This window comes from Mytilus trossulus, chromosome 8, assembly GCF_036588685.1.
Source record: "Mytilus trossulus isolate FHL-02 chromosome 8, PNRI_Mtr1.1.1.hap1, whole genome shotgun sequence".
NCBI lineage: Eukaryota > Metazoa > Mollusca > Bivalvia > Mytilida > Mytilidae > Mytilus > Mytilus trossulus.
In genome coordinates this window covers 12,487,393-12,502,562 of record NC_086380.1, presented here as the reverse complement: position 1 = coordinate 12,502,562, position 15,170 = coordinate 12,487,393, and the positions used below count along the sequence as shown (strand labels likewise).

Sequence of the window (15,170 nt, the reverse complement as noted above, 5' to 3'; positions counted from 1 at the left end):
TATTTTCTGTGACTGTATCTTACATTAATTTGTAGGATCCTTTACTATAGATAATTTAGCTGATCTGTAACAATAACATCTTCATGCCTTATATATCATGTACTGTAGTACGCCGCTAGATTAAAACTGACGTGGAAAGGTAACATATGGCCACCGAAAGCTCTTTTTTTGAGAGCCCAGGTGGTCGTGTGGTCTAGCGGGACGGCTGCAGTGCAGGCGATTTGGTGTCACGATATCACAGTAGCATGGGTTCGAATCCCGGCGAGGGAAGAACCAAAAATTTGCGAAAGCAAATTTACAGATCTAACATTGTTGGGTTGATGTTTAGACGAGTTGTATATACATTATGTACACAGCCATGTATCACCATCATTGATGGCGATCCGATGGATACATCTGTTGTAGGGTTGTCACTGACTCAGACGTACTTATGAATATAATTATTTTCTGTGACTGTATCTTACATTAATTTGTAGGATCCTTTACTATAGATAATTTAGCTGATCTGTAACAATAACATCTTCATGCCTTATATATCATGTACTGTAGTACGCCGCTAGATTAAAACTGACGTGGAAAGGTAACATATGGCCACCGAAAGCTCTTTTTTTGAGAGCCCAGGTGGTCGTGTGGTCTAGCGGGACGGCTGCAGTGCAGGCGATTTGGTGTCACGATATCACAGTAGCATGGGTTCGAATCCCGGCGAGGGAAGAACCAAAAATTTGCGAAAGCAAATTTACAGATCTAACATTGTTGGGTTGATGTTTAGACGAGTTGTATATACATTATGTACACAGCCATGTATCACCATCATTGATGGCGATCCGATGGATACATCTGTTGTAGGGTTGTCACTGACTCAGACGTACTTATGAATATAATTATTTTCTGTGACTGTATCTTACATTAATTTGTAGGATCCTTTACTATAGATAATTTAGCTGATCTGTAACAATAACATCTTCATGCCTTATATATCATGTACTGTAGTACGCCGCTAGATTAAAACTGACGTGGAAAGGTAACATATGGCCACCGAAAGCTCTTTTTTTGAGAGCCCAGGTGGTCGTGTGGTCTAGCGGGACGGCTGCAGTGCAGGCGATTTGGTGTCACGATATCACAGTAGCATGGGTTCGAATCCCGGCGAGGGAAGAACCAAAAATTTGCGAAAGCAAATTTACAGATCTAACATTGTTGGGTTGATGTTTAGACGAGTTGTATATACATTATGTACACAGCCATGTATCACCATCATTGATGGCGATCCGATGGATACATCTGTTGTAGGGTTGTCACTGACTCAGACGTACTTATATATATATATATATATATATTCAACTGGTCTAAACATCAACCTAACAATGTTAAATCTGTAAATTTGCTTTCGCAAATTTTTGGTTCTTCACTCGCCGGGATTCGAACCCATGCATATATATATAAATATAAGGTATGTGCAAGGTCGGAGTATTTCCAATAATGCAAGTTAGTGGCGTTTCAAAAGTTTAATAAAAACAACGGTCATTTGGTAAGTTTAATGGTCGAACTTGAATGGTTTTTTTTTTATTAATGAACTGGTTTCGGCAAATTTAATGTATTTTACGACAAGTTTTACACATCTTTCTATGTTTTGGAAAACTGTTAATGTCATGTTGCATTTTTTAATTGTATGCTTGAATCAACTGTGTTCACATGATGATGTTGCTTTTTAGCGGGGAGAGACAGGTAAAATATGATGTGCTTACGTCTGAATTAGTAAATATTACCACAACGACGGATATTTGTTGCCCAGGCTTCTTCGAGAAACACAAAGGGAAGTGTAAAAGTAAGTTCTCAAAGACATCTTTTAAATTCATGAAGTTTTATCCTCCTGCCATGTTTAAAATAGCAAGTGAAATGTGAAATGATTCAGACGGCTTACATGCATGAACAATTGTTTTTCTTATTGTGTACATAAACTGTGTTGTTATTGGTATTTCATGCACTAAAACAAATAATTAAACTTTATCAAATTGATTTCAAACAAAGAATGAGCGTTTAAAGTGAAACATTCATGTAAGAGTTTTTGTATTAAACAGTTACCAGTCGCATATATACAGATGTTTTGGTTTTAATATGTTTCACCTGTTTTCAAACGACTGTATTTGCGATCGGGGTCAGAATAACACACGATACCAAATATAATAGAACATCCCTTTAAGGAAGTTTCAGGACTAATCTGCGTATTTATCTGACAGCAGCTAAACTGAATCTCCAATTAGTTCGTTTAAACTTTTTGTGAGTACAGTAAACAGGGACTATCTACTAGGAGCATTTTATCCTCCAAATTATAAAAAAAACTTTATGAGGTGACAAAGACAACCTCTAATGAGGTTCCTGAGAATAAACTCATCCTATATACCAGGATCAAAATTTTATATTTCGGCCAGACGCGCGTTTCGTCTAACAAAGACTCATCAGTGTTGCCCGAATAAGAAAATGTTCAAAAGGCCAAATGTTTGAAAGTTATCTACATACTATGTGGAGGGATAAGAACGGATGCATATTTCTACTAGTTATCATAAACTAGAATGATCAACACGCTTATTATTGGATATTTAATTGATGATATGCTTGCTAGACACCTTTTTTATACATGTGTTATAGAAGTATATTTAATGTGAATAATATATGCCCCGTTGTCTATTTCAACTGATTTGAAAATGACAACTAGAAAATGTAGGATTAGGGATTTACAAAAATCACACATTCAATAGCATGTTCCGTTTTTGTAGTTCATTTTTATGCCTTTCCAATCCCAAAATTCCACTTAACGTTCAACCAATGATACCACAAATGCATAGTCATTTTTTTTCACGGTGCTTATTGTGTTTTTGTTTTACTTCTCATCTTTTTAACTTCTTTACTCTCGTTTTTTTTTGGGGTTAATTTTCATAGCGTCAACACAGTATGCCTTCCACACGTTTATTTGTTTTAAAAGAACAGACCTGTCTTGTGCGCTAACAAATCGGTAAGAATAATAGTAGATTATTGTATACATTAATTCGACAGCAACCAATTAATATTTCTAACTCAAAATGTGTATTCAACCTGTACACTGTTTTTGTGTATTTTGTTATCATTAGAATTGATTTTTGTCAGTTAAATATGAACTAGAACACACCCGCGAAATCGCGGGCATTCAGAGCGTATTTGAAAGGATGTAAAGTGTTGTAGGAAGAATTTTGTAAAAGATTTAATGACTTGAGAATTTCAGGAAAAGTATCAAAAGTCATAGGTACTTGGGGACATGAAAATGTTTTTTTTAATCCTCCTCCTTTATTTCAAAAATTCCCATTTTTTGTTTTCTATTAATTTCATTATGAACATACATTTAGTGCACATGTATTATGAACATTCCAGTCAGGAGCCTGTAATTCAGTGGTTCAGTGATATTTGTTTTTCGTTCTTTTTTTGTACATAAAAAAGGCTGTTAGTTTTCTCATTTGAATTGATTTACATTGTCATTTCGGGGCCTTTTATTTCAGACTATGCAGTATCAGCTTTTGCTTATTGTTGAAGGCCGTAAGGTGACCTATAAATGTTAATTTCGGTGTCATTTTGGTCTCTTGTGGAGAGCTGTCTCATTGGCATTCATACCACATCTTCTTTTTTTTGTAAAACATTAAGTGTCTTGAGAATTTCAGAAAAGGTATCAAAAGTCATAGGTAATTTTGAACAGGATAATTATTTTCTAGCCCGGCTCCTCCTTTTTCCACAAAAAAATCCTTTTTTTTTGTTTGTTCTCTATTAATTTTAATGACAGATGAATAATTTTAGCGCTTATCTGTATATTATGAACATTCATTAAAGGGGGTCGGGGCAGAGGCGGATTTAGGGGACCCACCCCCCTTTTTCTGGAAAATAATTGGTTGCTTATATAGGGAATCACTGAAGCATGACCGGAGCCAGCCTCTCTTATGCAGTCAACGGGCACCTGCATATGAAAATTTCTGGATCCGCTACAGCGGAGGGGCCCTGATCCCAATATCCCGGGCTTAAAAACATGAAATCCCTACGTTCTGAATTTATTATACAAATTAAATATCTCGATATCCCGAAAGAGAAATCCCGTATCCCGAAATGGACAATCTGATCTTAAAAAACACCCGTTCCAGACGTTCGTTTTACAGTCAATTCTCAGTTTAATAATTGATCCACAGCGGTCATAGATATATTATTCAGACCCTCTGTATTAAAAAAAAAGTATACAGAAAACGGAAACCGGAAGTCTAATCTGACTTAAAATTTCGCCCAATGACGGAAACATATCCGGACGTCTTTTTTCTCGTTTTTTACCCAAAATAACACAATTTGAGTAATCATATGAATGGATGACAAATGCGATTAAGCACTGTACCCATAGGACACAGAGGCATGATGATTAATTTATTGTGGAAAGAAGAGAAGCGACACCAAAAATGAGGTCTTCTCGTTTAATAGTATAGATGCGACACATTCAAAACAATGGTCTAAATAAGTGTGAGGTTAAGATAGCCACAAAACCAAGTTTAAACCAATATTTTCTTAAAAGAGTTCTTCCACCAAACCAGGATTATGTTTTTTTTTTTTATAGTTTTATCTACCATTCGTACTTGTGGTGCATGCAAAGAATTTGGGAACTGTTCCAGTGAACTACAATGTAGTGAATTTTCAGATCTGTATGGTAGGTAATTACTTATAGGATGATGTGATATGATTACCAATGAGACCATTCTTTACAAGAGAACAAATGACACAGAAGTTAACAATGGAACTTAGAAATCACAATAACTATGCTGTTGCATATTTGATATTATCTACTTATTTTAAAATGTTTACTTTTAACTGACCACACCATGCAAAATTTGAAATGAAAACTATAAATGAGCTAAAATTAAGAAAATATACAATACTAACAAAGGCGTATTGAAATTTAAATGGTAATAGTATGAATAAAATGTTGAAATGTAAATGGCATTTTAAGCATTGCAATACATTGAAATTACATCAATCTCTATTGAAGTTGCAGGGCAGTATAACATCCATGGAACTGAGAAATCACAATGAGTATACAGCTGCAACCGTAAAATTATTGATTTATTATAAAATTATTACTTTTGACTGACATAACCAAGCAAAAATTGAAATGAAAACTATACACATGAAATATGCAAATGCGTACATAATCTCATTAGACTGCAACTTTTGATTTACTTCTATTACGAACGATCAAATCCGAATATTTGAAAGCCAGGAATGTATTAGAACCAAAAAACAGTCGAGGAGCATCAAAATGTTGACAAAATTGGATAATGGAATTAGAGTGAATGAAATCAATAGCTTATAACATTGTAGTAGACATAGAAACAAAAGGTCTATATTTGAAAAAAAAGTCAAGAAGCTGACTATTTCTGTAACAGGAACCTTTCTACGGGTATGATATGAGAAAATTAAGAATGATTAGTGCCTTTGAAAACTGTCACGGATTTTTTGTTAAAATGAATATCATATATTGTACTATTTTCCATACAGATTTTGATTCTAGCCTCAAGTCTGACACGTGGACTATTGTTAGCATCGTATTGTCCATAAGTGTAGTAGAAATTGTCATTGCTTTTGTATTGGGATTCATTAGGTAGGTTTAACTTTTAAAGATTGTCAAAGAAATTAACCAATTTTAAAGTTAAAATGGTAAAAGACTTGAAATTATAGAGTACCTTATATATAACCATGTTAATGAAAATGCTTTATTAAATACTAAAAATACTACAACACTTTAGATAAGAACAAGAAGAAGAGACAAAAATGAAGAAACCGTTTAGATCTCTGAAATAAATAAATATGGAAACACTCATTTAGAGAGCAAATAATTTAATAATTCAAGGTTTTTTGGACGGAAAGGCCAGGACAACTTTGAGATTTTCCAAAGACATTATTCAGTATATCATATATTTTCATCATTTCAGTAGTATTTAAAACATAAACGGGGAAAATATTAATGCAATAAACATTGTAATCACCCACTTCATTGGTTTGCCAAGAAATTAAGGTACAAATGAATGGATTTAACTTCATATTTGTCAAACAATTTGGCAGTGATAAGGTGATCATTGACTCACTATTTTGTGCTTTGGTACTGCTTCATATTTTCATTGTTTTTGGGATGTATTAGGTAAAATGTAGCGAAATAAAAATGTACTCGGGACAAAATTTAATTTCATGTGAATTTGGCTTTTCTTTTTATTTACGTTGGTTATATAGCCCTGGAGTATTAAAATATTTGTACATCTGTAATGTTGAAGCTTTCCAGACGAATTTATAAACTAAAAATCAGTTCGAACGCACGAACATTTATAAAGATTTGGTTCCGTTATGCAACCTGTGAGTGTGTTAATGTTTGTCAATGTCTGTGATAGACCTCATCTCCTAATTTTTAATATGTTATTCACGATGCAATATCGCTTGTAACGACAGTTTTATATGTATGTTGTTTCGCCTGCGAAGAATGTCACAGTATTTTAGACATATGGAATACTAACAATAAAAAATAATAAAATTGAAAATGATAACGGGGAATATGTCAACGAGACAACAATCCGAGAAAAAAGGCATACAACAGCCGAATGTCACTAGTGGGTATTTAACGGTACAAGAAAATACCGTACATAGAAGTGGTCCTCAGTTGGCCCCTAAATACAATTGTGTTCTAGTTAAGGCGAAAATACACGTCGCAATAAACTCCAAAACATATAAATGAAATTCATGTTTGAATTTGTTTGTTAGCTTTTTGGTCATGAATGTTTGTCTCTAATATTTAATTAACTGTACATTTGTATTCAGATATCGCAGATCAAATTTATTCGTTCATTGTGTTATCATACGTTTTTTGATTGAGTTAAGTCTGCCAATTGATATTTTATCGTATGTTTTTTTCTTTGTTGTGATGTTATGCTATTGTTTCAGAAAAAGGGAGAAGGTTTGGATCCATTAAAACGTTTAATCCCGCTGCAAATGTTTGCACCTGTCCTAAGTCAGGAATCTGATGTACAGTAGTTGTCGTTTGTTTATGTAATATATACGTGTTTCTCGTTTCTCGTTTTGTTTATAGATTAGATCGTTGGTTTTCCCGTTTGAATGGTTTTACACTAGTAATTTTGGGACCCTTTATAACTTGTTGTTCGGTGTGAGCCAAGGCTCCATGTTGAAGGCCGTACTTAAACCTATAATGGTTTACTTTTTAAATTGTTATTTGGATGGAGAGTTGTCTCGTTGGCACTCACACCACATCTTCCTATATCTATAGAATTAAAAAAACATACAAAACTTACAAAGGCCAGAGGCTCCTGACGTGGAACAGGCACAAAAATACGGCGGAATGAACATGTTTTGTGAGATCTCAACGCCTCCTTCCTATAGCTCTAGAGAATGTAGAATAAAGACACTAATAGCTATACCCACAGTAAAATTCAGTTTCAGAGAAGCTATATTGCAGCAGTCCTAAAAACTTCATACCTTGTACGAAATTTCAGTCTCTCATATGTCGCTTTTCCTTGACATCATTTGTAAAGAAATGTTGGTATTGTCATATAAGCTTCTCACTTATTATGAGTATGAGTGTGATGCTTACTATATTTGGTATATTTGTTCTATGCAACGTACACATGTTAATCAAACAGGACTCACCTTATCTCGATCTTTTTTTAATGAATGATCAAGGTTAAAGTTTAATGATTATGTCTGGTCCTCAAATACAACAACATTCATTCGGTAGCTGCGTTGTTCATGAGTAAGGGTTTTTGATTACGAATGACACATGCTGTTGATTACATTACAGCTTGTTTGCATTTCAATTTGAAGTTGACCTATTTTTATCATCTTATTTCTAATTGCAGGTTCAGAAAAAAGACGACAACGAAAGAAATTCAAATCGGTAATTATTTTATTATTTTACATCAAACGTAAAGTTCCTATTTTAACCTTCAACAACAACTCATGTTATATAACAAGACAAAAGGTAATTATGTGTTTTAATTGATCAGGTCACGTGCGAATACACTATATGAATATAAATTTCTATTAAACAGTCTGAATCGAAAACTTATTGAATGTCAATCAGTATAAAAACAATAAAATATTAAGCTTTTTTACTTTTATCTAATGAAAAAGTTACAATACAGTTTCAAAATTAAACAACTACATATTTAGTAAATGTGTAGCTTATATTACATGAATTATTTGTGGAAAATCTCTGCATTTGAAAAGAACTTGTTATTGACACTTCAAAACTCATACAGCTGATGCATCTTAATTTCAATGTGACGATATGAAGTTTCATGTGTTTTGATACTATTAAAACGTTATTGATAACACTCTCAAACATGTTAAATAAGCTGGACAGTGGGCATCGACAAGTTTAAGTTAAATTCTAATGTAGCGAAAATATGTCCACTAGTGAATTGAGACATTTAGACATCTATCAGTCAACCAATTGTGTTACCTGGTTTTATTTGTATTTGTATATCTTTGGCAAACACAAACAAAAATATCAAAAAGTATCATTTACAGCATCAGTCATCCAATCAACGAATGAGGTCAATAATGGCGGTGAAAGTATTATGGCTGAGTCGTCCCATGAATACCTGCAGATGACAGATGACTGTCACTCATACAATGCTTTAAACAACAACAGAGCCTATGTCAGCATGTATAATGAATTAAACGTCACACACGAGTACACAGATGCTTTTACCCCCAATGATAATGACCGTCAAAACATGCATTCTGATATGGTAATAGAGACAGCTAGACATTCAGTTGCTAATGACTACGAAACTGTAGATTAACATGGCAATTTGAGATAAGACAATCTGTATATTAAGCTCTTTTCACAACAATGCTTGTAAAAATCAAACCAGATTCAGTAAAGATATGTAAAAAAATAAACAGTTAATAAAATAAAATAAAAATATGATTCTTAATGAATAGGCGTTCTCACCAATTGTTAAATAAATTTGCTTAGCAAAAACACAGTCGTTCTAAATGTTGTTCACATTGCTTTGATATAAAAAGGATTGCATCGATGCATCAGTCAAATTATCCATGTTTTATTGATTGCCCAATGACATGCAAAAGATACAAAAAGAAAATTCAAAAGTCGAAAACAAGCTGACAATATACCACAAAAAAAAAAGATGTGACAAACAGTAGGAAAAAACAACACTTAATATTTTAATTTGTTCTTCTGGGTTATAACATGATATCTCCGGTATCTTCCATGTCATGGTTGATTTCCTTTTGATAAAGAGGCAGTGCTTACAAGCATACAAGCAAGCTATATCAACAAGAGTCCCAAGGGATTATCGAGTCATTTCGTAGACAATATTACAGAGGCAATCACAAGATTGTTTTATGGTGTATCTGTTGTAAATTCGGAAAAACGGCACTTGTAAAAAAGTCCATTCCTACATATGTTGACGTTTGGTTGTGTTGCAAGTCAGTGTGCTTGTTGTTCCGTTGTGTTTCCCTTATATTTTTTTAAATTGAAGTTTGTGACTAAGAGTTTTGTTTGCTTATCGATTTATTACTATTGAAAATCCATAAAACTAGTGTTGCTTTTATTTACATATGCCGACGGGTATGTTTCAATCATTGTAACCAGAATCCTACTTCCTTTTCCAGAGATACAACATTAGACTAACATACATTATTATGATATACTGACAACAATGTGTTAGCATAACAAACTGATATTATAGATAAAAATGTAAATAACTGGAGTACAGCAGTCACCATTTTGTTGTAATATTTATCACCATATAACAAACAACTATGACAAAATAAAACACGAACTGGCATATAGACGCTCTACATTCGGAGCACAGTAGTATAATTGAAAGACATGAAGACCACAACATAAATGCAGGAATCATACCGATTGTCCCTTCGAAAATCAGACTCTATAGCAAAGTTTAAAATCCAATTAAAAAGGTTAAATACCACAAATAAAGATGTACCAAAGCATTTTCTATATGGACCGAGGAAACTAAATATGATTTTAACACAATTCAGATGCTACTCATCTTTCTTGAACTATGACTTGTTTAGAGTCAATATAATTGCTGATCCATCCTGCTTTTGTGGATGTAACATTAAGACTGTACACCATTTCCTTTTCGACTGCTCTTTATATATACACCAGAGAGAAATTCTGATGAATAATCTAAGATGGCTTCCTGATGACCTTATATTAAATGTTAAGTTACTTACATCTGGTAATCCGAATCTCTCGTATGAACAAAATGTGAATATATTCAAACACGTATTCGAATTTATCAAAAGGTCTGAGAGATTTCTTGTATTGTAGAAAATGTATTTACGGTAAATCCACGACATCATCATCATCATCATCATCATCATCATCATCATCATCATCATCATCATCATCATCATCATCATCATCATCATCATCATCATCATCATCATCATCATCATCATCATCATCATCATCATCATCATCATCATCATCATCATCATCATCATCATCATCATCATCATCATCATCATCATCATCATCATCATCATCATCATCATCATCATCATCATCATCATCATCATCATCATCATCATCATCATCATCATCATCATCATCATCATCATCATCATCATCATCATCATCATCATCATCATCATCATCATCATCATCATCATCATCATCATCATCATCATCATCATCATCATCATCATCATCATCATCATCATCATCATCATCATCATCATCATCATCATCATCATCATCATCATCATCATCATCATCATCATCATCATCATCATCATCATCATCATCATCATCATCATCATCATCATCATCATCATCATCATCATCATCATCATCATCATCATCATCATCATCATCATCATCATCATCATCATCATCATCATCATCATCATCATCATCATCATCATCAACGTTTTCAATGTTTACATCTACTTCTGTTTCATTTTTTTTTCTCAATTGATAGACTCGTAAAATATTGTTTATTTTGATATTGCATGCTCATATTAATATTGTAAGGAAATTATTGTCATTCGGAGCGGACTTCATAAGTATGGCTTACTTGTGTCCAATCCATTTTACTTTGAGTAAATAAAATATGTTTAAACTAAATAAATGCAGGGTGTATAAAATATCGAACCAAGTGTAAAGGATATCACACAAAAATGGTCTAAGCAGTAAAGGTTAACAATCTACCAAGTTTGTGTGTCATGTATGGATACACCATATATGCTTTGTTTTTCTATTTTTATATTTCAATACGTAATTAAGATCATAAGCAACGCCAATACATAGAATCTATTTCAAGATCATCATGTATCATTTGTGAAGTTTATACTGGTAAAATGTCAACAATTTTTTGGTATCTTCCAATGATTTAGCAAAAGGACGAAACGTTCTTTGACATATCCATGCTTTATCAACTTTCTGCTCAGACATTGGTGACGTTGTTTAAAAGTTTGAGTAGCAGCTCTTGAATACCGAACAAGTTTGGAAATGAATATCGCATATGCAAGTTGGTACATTCTGCTCAGGTTGGGGAAAGGACATGGTACGATCATGTCTGTTTTGGCCCCCTTATTTTTCCTATTTTTGATTACTGTTTTAGGAAGCTGCTTATTATGTTAAAATATTCCCTAATACTTAAAGTTTGTTAGAATGAACTTCAAAACCACTAATTTTAGCAGCTTGGTGAGGGGGGATAATATTCTCGATGCCTCTGCTGGTGGAATATTAGTCCCGGAGGGTATCACCAGCCCAGTAGCCAGTACTTCGGTACTGGCATGAAAATACGGATTTTTTTGTGTTATCAAAATATTAGATATTATTATAAATTAAGGAATGTATATCTCTCATTCAAAGCTGATTCCTTTCACGGATTTGGTTATACTTTTTAGACCTTTTGGATTATAGCTCTTCATCTTTTATATAAGCTTTGGATTTCAAATATTTTGGCCATGAGCATCACTGAAGAGATATCTTTTGTCGAAATGCGCATCTGGTGCAAGAAAATGGGTACCGTTAATTTTATTACTACCTCTTGGTCGATGCTTCTGCTGGTGGAATATTAGTCCCCGAGGGTATCACCAGCCCAGTAGCCAGTACTTCGGTACTGGCATGAAAATACGGATATTTTTGTGTTATTAAAAGTTGCTGTGACAAAATATTATAAATTATTATAAATTAAGGAATGTATCTCCCTCATGCAAAGCCCTGATTCCTTTTTACGGATTTGGCTTTACTTTTTGGACCTTTTGAATTATAGCTCATTATCTTTTATATAAGTTTTGGATTTCAAATATTTTGGCCACGAGCATCACTGATGAGACATTTATTGTCGAAATGCGCATCTGGTGCAGGAAAATTGGTACCGTTAATTGTATTACTATTAGTATTTAAATATAATTGTAGTTATTATGGATTTTTAGTGTTTTGTACAACATGTTTTTGAGTTTTTAAGTGCCTGCGTCAACGTCACACAGGAATTTTTTTTATCGACAGTCATTATCACTGTTTATGCTGTCTTCATCGACGTTATTTTCTGTAGGTCACGTAGTCGCACCTTATTAAATTTTAAGAAAAAAATACCGAAAATCGTAATTTTTCCTTCTTTTGACGTTTTTTGTGGCCTTTATCCCCCAAAAACCTCACCCATTTTGTGCAATTAATGGTTTTGAAGTTCAGCTAAACAAACAAGGGAATATTTGAACACGATAAGAAGCTTTGAAAAAAGAGAAAATATTGGGGGACAAAAACGGGCCTTATGGTACCTTTTCCTTTCTAATTTTAGAATTAAAATCGTCTCGGTTGTCATACATTCTGTATTGCCGGTATATTTAACGACCATTCTGTTAAAGAACAAATTCCTGGATATTTTGACAATACTGAGCTACCTCTTATTTGTTATATTTACAAGAAATCTAACCGGAAATTTGTGTTTAATTATAGTCAATTGTGTAAAGATGTTAATATCAGTGAAACTTCACCTACTTCATGTAATTGCAGTAATTCCGAATATATTTATGGACCCATTTCTCATGTTATAACAGGAGATCTTAACATCGTTCAAGACCGAGAGTTAAAATCATTCCTCAGTAAAGGACCTAAATATCGTCCCCCGTCAATTATTAATTGGAATGAGTGTCGTAATATCATCCACGACTCACTCCATACTTACTGTATGAAATGGATAAAACGGGAAAAAGCTGACAAAAAATCTTTGGACTCTTTTTTTCATTCAGTAATGAAGATAGTTGATATACGTATTCAACATTTTAAAGAACATTTTACTATTAACAATAACCACAATAAACCTATTTCTCGTATCAAACATAAACTAAAAGAACTAGCCAAGGAATTTGTATTTGTTCCGGCCGATAAAGCTGCTAATAATATTATTATTGATTGACGTAAATTTTACATTGAGGTTCTGAAAAAGGAAATCACCAATTCACCAACATTCCAACTGACTCCATTTTCAGAAAACGAAATCTGTAACAAACATAAACTTTTAGCCACCGCTTTACAGGCAGATCCAAAAACAATGAAAGTCCCAACTATGTATTGGCTCCCGAAGCTACACAAAACCCCTTACAAATATAGATTTATTTCGTCTTCAAGCCATTGTTCAACTACTAAATTGTCTATTCTACTTACCAGCACAATTAAAAACCTTATAATAAATTGTTCAAATAAGGCCTTCGAAAATAGTGGAATAAATTACTTTTTGAGTGTCAAGAACTCGTTGGAAGTACTTGATAAATTGCATGCTTATATTGGCGATTTTGAATCTGTTCAAAGTTTTGATTTTTCTACCCTGTATACCACATTGCCTCACATTCTCATTTAGAAAAAAATCACACACCTAATTAAATGGGCATTCAAAAAATCAGAATGTGAATATATATGAACAAACTCTTTTAGGCCATTTTTAAGTAGCAATAAACAAAAAAACTATGTTAATTGGACATGCTTTGATACTATATATGCCCTTGAATTTTTACTAGATAACATTTTTGTTTGCTTTGGGGATTCCGTATATCGTCAGATTATCGGAATTCCAATGGGGACTAACTGTGCACCACTTATTGCGGACCTCTTTTTGTATTGTTATGAGTTACAATTTATGACAAAAATAAGCAAAGACCCATCAAAACAACATCTGATAAACAAATTTAATAATACTTTTAGATATTTGGATGATATTTTGGCTCTCAATAATGACGACTTCAGTTTGTATATTAATGAAATTTATCCTGCTGAACTTACTATAAATAAAGCTAATACTAACAATAACCACTGCCCTTTCCTCGATCTTGATATCTATATCACTAACGGAAAGCTGAATACTAACATTTATGATAATAGTTATCAAAAGTACCAGGATTATAATTTAATACGCCAGACGCGCGTTTCGTCTACATAAGACTCATCAGTGACACTCAGATCAAAATAGTTAAAAAGCCAAACAAGTACAAAGTTGAAGAGCATTGATGACCCAAAATTCCAAAAAGTTGTGCCAAATAAAGGGATGATTTTTCATTTCCTATTGTTAATTATCCGTTTTTAGATGGTGACGTACCCTTGTCACCATCTTACGGTGTTTATATATCTCAACTTGTACGATTCGGTCGTGTATGTAACAATGTTTTAGATTTTTACGAGAGAAATTTATGCATTACCGAAAAATTATTACACCAGGGTTTTCGATATCACAAACTTGTCAAAACATTTACTAAATTTTATCATCGGTATAAAGACATCATTCGTAAATATAGCTCAACATGCAGACTTCTTATACGTCCAGGTATTTCACATCCAATTTTTTATGGAAATATTATGTATAAAGCACAAAGGTGTCAGTATTCACATCAGAAACTTACAAAACCTTCGAATAGACTTATTAAGAAGGGATATAATTACGATACTGTTGTCAAGTCATTACAGATTGCATATTTTGGCGTTAATATTGAGTCACTGATAAGGTCTTTGCGTCGGAACTAAACACATTTATTCTAAAAACAGTTGTTGGCATGACACGGGTTATATTCGTCTCATATATGTTATGATGGTATGATACCAAACACCTAACGGGAAGGAT

The 15,170-nt window shown here is 33.3% G+C and overlaps 2 protein-coding genes across 2 annotated transcripts in view; both read left to right on the top strand.

Annotated features, from left to right (window-relative positions):
* Positions 1-1,930, top strand: part of LOC134681660 (uncharacterized) — a 117,468-nt gene extending 115,538 nt beyond the window's left edge. The window contains exon 3 of the mRNA XM_063541313.1: positions 1,710-1,930. Coding sequence (XP_063397383.1) covers positions 1,710-1,899 — 190 coding nt within the window. The 3' untranslated portion in view covers positions 1,900-1,930. The remainder of the gene's footprint in view (positions 1-1,709) is intronic.
* Positions 1,931-4,549: 2,619 nt separating this feature from the next.
* On the top strand, positions 4,550-9,935 carry LOC134728304 (uncharacterized). Its single transcript, XM_063592872.1, has 4 exons — positions 4,550-4,702; positions 5,551-5,653; positions 7,911-7,948; positions 8,584-9,935. The coding sequence occupies exons 1-4, from the start codon at positions 4,594-4,596 to the stop codon at positions 8,859-8,861; spliced, it is 528 nt and encodes a 175-aa protein (XP_063448942.1). The 5' UTR covers positions 4,550-4,593; the 3' UTR covers positions 8,862-9,935.
* Positions 9,936-15,170: the final 5,235 nt, after the last annotated feature.

Bases quoted from the DNA above. Each gene is read 5' to 3' on its own strand.
- LOC134728304 (XM_063592872.1), top strand. From the start codon at position 4,594: ATGTTTTTTTTTTTTATAGTTTTATCTACCATTCGTACTTGTGGTGCA. The intron at 4,703-5,550 runs GTAGGTAATTAC...TTTTCCATACAG, and splicing joins TGAATTTTCAGATCTGTATG to ATTTTGATTCTAGCCTCAAG. The intron at 5,654-7,910 runs GTAGGTTTAACT...TTCTAATTGCAG, and splicing joins TTTGTATTGGGATTCATTAG to GTTCAGAAAAAAGACGACAA.